The 10036-nt window shown below is 38.4% G+C and overlaps 1 protein-coding gene across 1 annotated transcript; it reads left to right on the top strand.

Annotated features, from left to right (window-relative positions):
• The first annotated feature begins 2350 nt into the window (after positions 1 to 2350).
• On the top strand, positions 2351 to 8820 carry LOC104361756 (histamine H3 receptor). The gene is made up of 3 exons (XM_009967953.3): positions 2351 to 2639; positions 5246 to 5412; positions 7746 to 8820. The coding sequence occupies exons 1-3, from the start codon at positions 2351 to 2353 to the stop codon at positions 8538 to 8540; spliced, it is 1251 nt and encodes a 416-aa protein (XP_009966255.3). The 3' UTR covers positions 8541 to 8820.
• The last annotated feature ends 1216 nt before the right edge of the window (positions 8821 to 10036 follow it).

Here is a 10036-nt window from a genome sequence, read left to right as displayed (position 1 = left end):
GCCTCATGGCATGCCCACTTGTGCGTTTTTTATAAAATTATATTCTTTCAGAACACAGTTTGGATCTATGATTTTTTTTTATGCTTTTATAAGATTTTTGCAGCCTTTTAATCCTCGTGGGTCTCCTCATGGGAGATTGTAACAAATCATTTTCTTCTGAAACTGGTGGCTGTGCATTGATTGATCATAGATACCAGTCTGTAGAAAGCCTGCCAGCTCAAGCTGGCACTTCTGGCCATTTCAGGGCCAAGTTAGGAATCAAAACTATATCCAAAAGTTTCCAATAGAAAAGAATACTTAAGAGCTTGGGTCTTCTCCCCTCTTCCGCAGTTGAAAAGGGGGAAGCGTTACTGGGAAGGGGAAACCTGTCCCAGGACTCCTTCCTGACTGAGGGCAAGCAGCCCCATGTCTAAAAGAAGAAAACCTTTTACATACTTTCCTCTAGGATATGCGATTCAGTGCAGTTTCTGAGCACCCACTGATGCAAGTGTGCAGCAGGTAGTACTGTGTGTGTACGAGCTGCCCTTGTTTCAGTGCTTCTTACCAAGGGATTGTCTCTGAATGCACAGGAATGAGCTGCTGCTCCCATGATTAGGTGTGATCAGTCAAAAAGGACTGGTTGCATTTTGTATAAGGAAAGAAAAAGTATAACTGGGACATGGTAAAGGTTTATGTAGGATCCATGATGTGGCAGTATCCATGGAAATTTACCATGGCAATTTTACTTTGAATGCAGGAAAGCAATCACAGAAGGACTGTTACCCTCCTTGGAGACATATAGGAACCCTGTGATGCCTTTTATTATCAATAAAATGCAGAAGCAGAAATTCTTGGGGTAAGAAGGTGACTGTTTAGAAGAAATGGTGAAAATAAAATGATCAAATGTCACTTCTGGTACCATATTGGCACCTTGAGCCACAAATCACTGGAAGCATGGTAAGCACACCCGCACTGTATTTTGCCATGTTCTTACATGCTTCCTTAGGCTACAGGCAACTGAGAGAATACAGGCTTCTATGAACCCTTAATTTGACATCACATTTGTTCACCACTTTATTTGCTTTTCAACGACATAAATATCTTGAGTGTCAAAAACTTCAGGTAGATCAACTTCAGTATTGCTAGCAGAAGTAAGTCTAGTAGTATTACTTAGTAGTCATTGCCAAAGTGTGTTTTATAAATTTCAAGCATTACCTGGAAATGAAATAGAGCTTAAAGCAGTAATGGACAGACATGCTGTGAAGATATTTGTATGGATAATAAAGTTTTGCATTTTTTGTACTGCTGCCATTCAAACATGTAGTAAAAGGACTTGGTAAGTTCTAATGAATTTGTTCCCACAACAGAAGCACAGACATGACAGCCAACATTTTTCAAATTTAAGTATCTAAAATTAGACATCAAAGTGTTTTTAGAACCCATAATAAAAATTATTGCATTTTTACAACTATGGAATACTCACAGCTCTCTGCAAGTGGCTTCATTACTCATACAAAATATAAACACTTGTGGAAGACACACAATTTCTCCCACCAGTGTGGAAAGAAAAGCCTTGTCATAGTAAAGTTAACTGCCAAGCTCTCTTTCAGGGAGTCAGTATTTCTTTCCTGGGTTCTGGGATGGCAGCAGCCAGTGCTGTGTTGCTGGGGCTGCTGCTAAGTTTTGAAACTGATTTCAGTGGGAGTTTTGCAACTGACCTCTGAGGGTTGGACCATTATTTGTTAACTGCTCTGCTAAGTGATTGTATATATGCTTATTTACAGCATATGAGTTTTCAGCCCTAGGGTCCACAGAAAGAGGAACAATAACAGCAACAATGAAGATGACCAGTCAACAAAAAGATATAACACAATAGTGGGACACCACAGACTTGCTAAAATACAATGACACTATATAAACAAGGAGGAAATTAGAAAGTTGTTTAAATTCCCACAAGGATATGTACCCAAGATTAATAAAAAATTCCAGAAAAAATTGTTGTCCATAATGCTAGAAAGAAAAATGGTTCTGCAAGGGAGGGAATGAGAGAGGAAAGCAGGGAGGAAGGAAGGAAAGCATGAGAGAATCTCAAATCAGCCCTCTTGACCTCCACAGATAAGGATCAGGTTGCATAAAGAAGAACTTGCATTTTAAAATATGAGCTTGGAAAAACTGTGTATTTCTTACTGGTAACTCTTCAAGAGATATACATGGTTTTAAAAATCCTGGGAAAACTAGATTTATCTAGCATCAGAACCTTTTAAGTTTTCCCTTCCTGAGTAATTTTTTTTTTTTTTTATGTTTATTGGCTTTTTTGGCCCATCCTGTTTATATTCCTTATGAATCTAAACCTTTTGGATAACTCTGCCAGATGCGACTTTCTTCCCAGACTGAACTGACCTGGATGCACAACATGCACAGCAGCACTGCAGAAACTCCACAGACAGCTGGAACGTGTAATGAGACGCTGCCCACGCAGTCACCAAGCTCCGAGTTTTCACTGGGCGTGTTGGTGCTGCTGGCTTTCCTCATGGTGTTGCTAGCCCTGGTCACCATCCTCGGAAACGTCCTGGTGATCCTTGCTTTCATCATGGACAGAAACCTCAGGCATCGGAGTAACTACTTCTTTCTCAATCTTGCTATTTCTGACTTTGCAGTGGGTAAGTCACAACCATGGAGGCATGTGCTATTTGCTTCTTAGGAGTCTTAGGAGACACAATGGGGCTTATTTTCTGGGTGATTTCTTCTAAGAGAACTCTTTCCAGATGTTTGTCTAGGGGAGGGGTAAGGAATGGTGGAAGCCACATGAAGAATTTTAGCAGCCTATTATTTTTCAGAAAGAAATGGATCCTTTGTCCAGTAAGCAGGTAATGTTTAATGTTATTGCTTCAGGAAAAAAAATACTACTGTGGGTGAATCTATGTGGAATAAGAAGAATGGGTGTTGTCTGTGAAGAGTCTTGGCTGAAGTCTAGATAGTCGAATTGAATACAGCATATATTATCTGGCAGATCTTGCGTACATGGTTGATATCTTCTGTTTCAATCTACTCTCACACAATACAGATAATCATCTGAAGTTTGCAACTGAAGAGTGATGAATAGTATTTTAAAACATTTTGCTGCACCTGCTTTATCTAGAACCATATTTTAGTAATATGTGTTTGTATAGGTAATTAAAAATAACAAATCTATTTCTAAGAAGTTTGATGTTATACACGTATACTTATACATAGGGAGATATTTTATTTTGAAACTTGTACTCAGAAGAAGAACAATTAAAATCCTAGTGTGATATGGAACTGGGGATTAATGTACTGTGATATTCTGTGAAATATTGAGTGTCTCTGGTAAAAGTATTGGTTAAATTATTTGGTATGCAGAAGGATGGTTTTAAACATGTGTGGCTATTTCATTAAATCTATATTCTGACTTGTGACAGCACAACAAAATCTTTCTAAATGGTTTTTATTCTACTATCTTGCCTACATATTTACAGAGGATACTGAAAGAATGGAAGAAACTTTTCTTAAAAATTATTGCCAGTGTCAGAAGTTCTGTTAGGGGCATGTCTTCTAATAGTTGAGTCTTTGTGATGTCCAGATCTCCTTGTATAATGTTTTGATCCCTTCCACTCCTTGTATAATGTTTTGATCCCTTCCACCATACGCTTGACGTCTTCCAGCTTATAATTGCCTGGTGCTGCAGAGCCCTTACTGCCTGTTGTCCAGCTACAGTACACAGGAAAAAAACACAGCAATGAACAGAACAACAATAGACAGAGTGGTGTTTTGTTATCTGGCTCACAACCTAGCAGCATATTGAACAAATGCCAGCATCTAGCTGAGAAGTACGAAGTAAATAATGACTTCTATCAAGGAAGGAAGTAGTTTACTTGGTATTACTTCTATAAATACTTGTTTTGTGATATTATGTTTACCTGAATGTCTAGGGTGTTTTTCTAAACCTGGTTAAAAGCTTTACATAATTTAGAGTCAAACTAATTTGTATTTCTGTAGCTACATAATTTAGATTCAGGGTGTACCTAAATTATCCTTAATTTCTGCTTGATCCTAATTGCTAAAAGCACACACTTTCATGCTTGCAGAGCCCTTTGCTTATTCCTTTAATATATTTAATCTATCTGATTTTGACCTTCAACAACTTTTGCTTTATCTCTGTTCTTCTGAACAGAGAAAAAATCTTGATACTTAGTAGAGGGAGAATAACAGGAATTGTAAGATTTTTAGGGAAATGGAAACTCTCAAAATACTCTTCAGTACCTGTCACAGGAGTACACACCATTATGAAGTAATCTAAAGTTGAAAAAATAACCTTTTTTCCCCCCGTGAATGTTAAAATCTATAATATAATATTTTGCTCAAAAGGACAAGTGTTAGTTACTCTGTAGATGCAGTGATTCCAATTCATTGCAGCATTGATGCTGTTCGCTGCATTTCTGCAACATGGCAAACTACACTGTTAGCTCTTCAGCCTTGCAAAGCTGCACTGTGACTGTGTGTGTAGTGTGATCACCTAGAAATTCAATAAAATGAGATCATATCAGCACTTTCACAACATTTGGATTAAACAGCCTAAATTTAGATACCCATGGGTTGCAGGTCACTCATGTATGTTCCCACCACTTGGTGTGTTCCCATAGATAATACCCTATCAGCTCCCCGCTGAAAAGTGGTTATGATCAGGAATTGTGATGACAAGAAGTGTTAGACTGGGTGTACTTAATTAACTGTGAAGTTTTTGTCAGCCTTTTGAGCATATAGTTTTAAAGATTAGTTTGAAATTCATATTATATTTCTATAAAAGCTACTTCTGGAGCTCTTTCAGTCACCATATCATGCATGTTTCTAAGAGGACAAAAGCATGGCAATTAGATAATTTATTGTAGAAAACAGTTAGTAAATTATGTGGTGGTGGTAAATAAGTTTTTTGTTTGTTTTCATTTCAGTAGTTAATATGGAATAGTGTTTACTTCAGCAGGTAAAAAAGGTCAGCTGCTCCTTCCTTTAGCAGGTGATATAAACAGAAGTAATAATGACGCACAATAAACATGATACATTCTTCAGAAAGATATTAATTATAATAATGTTACTGGTGCCTAGTTTGTAGTAAAGTGTTCATTGGTTGCATGAGAATATACAACTTTCCACATGGCGATTCCAGTCAGTATTGTGCTTTTATCAGATACTGCAGAAATGTTTCTATGCTTTTACAAGCACTGAATGTGCATTTTGTTTATTTCCATAGGTGCATTCTGTATGCCTCTCTACATCCCTTATGCCCTGACAGGGACTTGGCACTTGGGAAGAGGTGTCTGCAAGCTCTGGCTAATTATGGACTATCTCCTGTGCACAGCTTCAGTGTTTAGCATTGTCCTTATCAGCTACGACCGTTTCCTGTCAGTTACAAAAGCTGTAAGAATATTTCTATTTATTACTTTTTATATATATATATATATTTATATAAAACTCAGTGTTCACAATTAACACTAGAAGCTAGACAGTCCTTCATTACTGTACTGTTTTTTTTTCTGGAGAAACGTTGATGTTTCAGTGTTGCATTGGGACTTAGAGATAGCACAATGCCCTGCCTATGATTTCAATGCTTCTCTCCTGCTGCCTGGATTAGAAATTATTTAATTACACTACAGAGGACGTGGGAAGGTCAAGATAGAAAAGGAGCAGCAGAAGTGTGTAGGACTTTGGCTTTGGTCATTAAAAGAGTGGTAGCAAAAACTAGGTTGAGTCAACAATATGCTTAGGCTTGGGATAGGTTTTAAAAGAAGAGGGTAGGAAGAGAGATGTCGTATGGACTGACTGAAGATCAGGTGAGGATTTGCGTTACTGCAGGGGATGACTGACATGTTCTGCCAACAAGCAGTTTCATGGAAACTAATCACTTGAAGCAAAAAAAAAAAGAAGGAATCAAAATATGCACAGAAGTAAGAGGTGTTTCTTGAGTATTATAATTCTTCTGCTTCAGAAGATATCTGAGGAATGCAGTGGTAAATATTATCATTCACTATTTCTACCTGGTGTGTGGTCCAGATGGAAGATGATCAACATCCTTTGCTTTTGATGAGTTTGCTAGCTTGAATGACATGGGCTGTGTTAGATTGGGAGGTTTGCATTTGGGAAGTACTGATACAATGTCTAATCTCTTTCTCTTCTTCCCCATTATTGTTGTTTTAGGGTTGGTTGTTGCTACTTTTATTTTAAAAGCTGAACAATAAAATTTTTAAATCCCTGCAGTTAAGAAATAGTAATATTGAAAATTATTAATGAAGTTGCAGAGCTCAGAATTTGAAAAATGTAAATTAAAAAGGCTTCTGAAACCCGACTGATCTCCATGTTCTTACACACCATTGATGGTCTTTGTTTACATGATCATATTCTGTTTTCCTCCTTCAGGTAATTAGGATGGAGTGAGTCCAGGAGTGTGTAACATAGGGCTGCTATCCAAAGAAAAGATATCATGCTTCCTCATGGACCTGGGATCCACCTCTGCTGCAAACCTAGTTTATGGCCAGGGGCCAGTCATTACAGACTTAACTATTTGTGAAGATATGCTGAGCTTCTTGTTTTCTGCCTATTAAACTGGGATGCTTATGGTCCTGTAAAGGGCTGCAAATTCATTATTGAAGAACTGGAGCTGTGCTCTGAGCCAATATGATGCTTTAAGATGTAGAAGAGTCTGAATCTGCAGGCTACAGATGTTTAAAACAGAGAATCTAAAATAATGTGTGTAACACTGCACTACTGCTCTGTTACTCACTGGTAAAATAGAGACAATGCTCCTTGTGTTGTATGAGCCTGTGAAGATACCGTTCATTACTGTTTATATGGCACACAGGTGCTATGCTAACAAACAGCATAGGAAGCTGATGACGAAGGCAGTAGTTCTGGGTTTGAGTAGAGCCTGGGATGACAAATGTTAAACAGGGTAGAGGAAATAAAATTATCCATCTTCTCATTAACTGATCATCTTGTGCTCTGAAAGATGCAGGGGACCAAAAGCTAGAAGTATGTATTGTACATACTAGCTGGGCTATTACAAGGGTGCTTTTAATGCTCGTATTTCCTAACTTTGGATGACATGATTTTAATTCTTAATATTTTTTTCAAAGACAGATATTTATGGCTAGAGAGTAAAATAAATTAATGCAGTCTGGGTAGGCATAAAAACTTCAAGATTTGCAGTAATACAACGAGCTGTTTACAAGGTAAAGTGAGTGTTAAACCAGAATGTTTCAACAAAGGGATGTTAAAACATATGTGCTGGATATTTTTTTTCTGCTATTGCAAGAGGAAACAGTATTAAAAATTACATTGTCTAGTGTTTACAGTCTCACATTACAACCTGTCTAATACAGAAGGCTTCTACTTTTGTGTGTGCAGGAAAGGAGTCCCACAGCTGCTTTCATTCTCCTCTGAGCCCAATTCTTTATTGCTACCTTACTGGGGTGGTGATGAAAACAAGTCATGTCTTTTCACACCTGGGAGCCAAACGTTAGTTTAGCCATCATAATTTCTATTCCTCTCCAATCCTAAATATTAAAATCAATCACAGACTGCAGTAATTGATGAGCAAGACTAACAGGGTTTTTCAGAACCTTACATAAGTGAAGATGTTCTAGGTGTCTGGAGAATTACAGAACAAATATTGTATTTGACTTGCTTGCTTGTGTTTTTTTGAAATAGTGGTTCCAAAATGTTGCCTGAATACATGACGTCCTTTCCCCTTGCAGGTATCTTACAGAGCCCAGCAAGGAGTAACATCCAACCCTGTCGTCAAGATGGTGGCCATCTGGGTCTTTGCCTTCATCCTCTACTGCCCAGCAATCCTCTTTTGGGAGCACGTGGCCGGACACAGCGTGGTAGAAGCAGACCAGTGCTACGCCGAGTTCTTCAACAACTGGTACTTCCTCCTGTGCGCGTCCACCCTGGAGTTCTTCGTGCCGCTGCTCTCGGTGACCTACTTCAATGTGCACATCTTCCACAACATCCAGAGGCGCCAGCGGCGTGGCAGCACGCAGGACTGCGAGCCTCCAAGGAGCGGCAGCCTGTCCTGGAGGTTTTGCTTCTTGCCAAGGCCAGGAGCATCTTCTCCTCCATCGACAGCAGAGGACAGTGTTTCATCATTAACAGGATCAGGTAGACCCGCAGTCATGGCTAACTGTCCATCTCCAACACAAATCAGTACCACGGCTCTCAAAAGGGACTTTTCTGTTTCTTTCCCTTCAAGGACTGGGTCAAAACTGCATCGGGACAAGAAAATAGCGAAGTCACTTGCCATAATTGTGTGTGTCTTTGCCATTTGCTGGGCCCCATACACTTTACTAATGATTATTCGTGGGGCCTGCAAAGGAAAGTGCATCCACAATTCCTTGTATGAAATAACCTTTTGGCTTTTGTGGATCAATTCGTCACTGAACCCATTTCTTTACCCTCTCTGTCATATGAGGTTTCGAATGGCATTCATGAAAATATTATGTCCCAAAAAGTTTGCAACATTGAGATCACATAACACACTATCTCTTTAGAGGGTTGAAAAATGACTCACAGATAAGGTTCCTCTCTTATTTAGTGCTATTTTTGCATATGTATCTTCAACTGAAATAGACAAAAACTTTTACTAATGGCATTGGTGAAGAATGCAGGAGAGGTATGTATTTGCCATGATTTTGCTAGTTTTCAGGATCTTGTTTTTGTTTTTGCTAGTGTGATGCCACCATCTAGCTCATTGAAAAGAAAAACAAGTTTTGCTGGATGTCCTTCTTCATTTGTGGGTTTGAGGTACTTTTTTTTTTTTTTTTTTTTTTTTAATAGAGCTTGTACTATGAAAGAACTTTTCCATCGATGTCTCCATATAGGTTCATGTAAGGGAGATACCTGTTTGTGTATGGGTTGAGTTAAAATTTATGTCCTATTTGTGAGCCTAAAGCTATCAGTGAAGAAGCAGTTCTGCTACGTTTTTGAAAGCTTATATAAATACTCTCAGGAGCAGTATAATTTCATTTTAAAAACTGTTATGAAGACTAGATAGTGCCCTGTAATCATTGTAATTCCCACCGTGAGCAATATGCAAGTGAATGGACTGCCTAATCTGGCATATCTGTACTTTTCTAATTTTAATATAGTCCATACCTGTTGTTGCAGGACACAGTACATGTAAATTAGTAATTCTGGATGATTTTCAGAGAACGAAAGTTGCCACGATAATGGAATTCTGACATTGGTTATCAAAATTGTCACAGGCGTTGTCACTCTTTTCACCAGTACTGTCTTTTCTCCTGACAGTGGCTGCCTCTTTGGTCATGCTTAAATGATATTTGGTGTCAGATTTGTGCGCTTTTTGATTACCTAAAAAATAGGCCAGGCTTGGGCACATGATCATGTTCCTGTTGAATTAGCAGAGCAAGCAATACATACTGGATTGATGATTTTGGCTGGCTGTGCAAGAATAGACAATACCCTCTTGGGTGTAAAGCTTTGCAAGTGCAAAGATATTCCGTCAAAACGTCTGGAACAAATTTGAACTGACAGAGTGATTTTTATACTGGATCGGTTCTTTGTGCCCTGTTACTGTGACATTATATGGATTTTCTCGGCCACTGAACCAGTATCAAACTGGATTTTTTCTATCACTGAACAAGGGCCATTTTCACAGCTTGAGAATGGGATTCAGAGAGGTCTGAAAGCTGACACAGAGGTGTCTTAAGCAGCTGTTAATAAACAAAGCAGTTGAATATGCAGTACTGAAAGGAGTGGGTAAATACGTTGGAGAAGGCGATGGAGCTTTATTATAACCCATTCCGTGTGCCAAACTTTCTTACCTTGTGTTGGGTGTTGCAACTCACCCAGAAGGCCTTCATGGATGGGTAAGTCACGGTTAATTTTTATTCCTCTCCTTATATATAATCTTTCCTCTTTGTAGATAGAAATGTACAAAATATGGAAAGAGAAATCTGAAGCAGAGAACAATGAAGAACAATAGTCAATTTAAATAGTATTTTTTATCTAATTTGAAGAAGTAGAA

The sequence above is a fragment of the Tyto alba genome, unplaced genomic scaffold (assembly GCF_018691265.1).
Source record: "Tyto alba isolate M040663 unplaced genomic scaffold, T.alba_DEE_v4.0 Super-Scaffold_27, whole genome shotgun sequence".
Taxonomy (NCBI): Eukaryota; Metazoa; Chordata; class Aves; order Strigiformes; family Tytonidae; genus Tyto; species Tyto alba.
This window is presented reverse-complemented; position numbering and strand designations above follow the sequence as displayed.

What these genes read in the sequence shown, in the direction of transcription:
- LOC104361756 (XM_009967953.3), top strand. Translation starts at nt 2,351, where the DNA reads ATGCGACTTTCTTCCCAGACTGAACTGACCTGGATGCACAACATGCAC. An exon ending in TATTTCTGACTTTGCAGTGG is followed by an intron (nt 2,640 to 5,245) that starts GTAAGTCACAAC and finishes TTATTTCCATAG; the next exon opens with GTGCATTCTGTATGCCTCTC. An exon ending in TCCTGTCAGTTACAAAAGCT is followed by an intron (nt 5,413 to 7,745) that starts GTAAGAATATTT and finishes TTCCCCTTGCAG; the next exon opens with GTATCTTACAGAGCCCAGCA.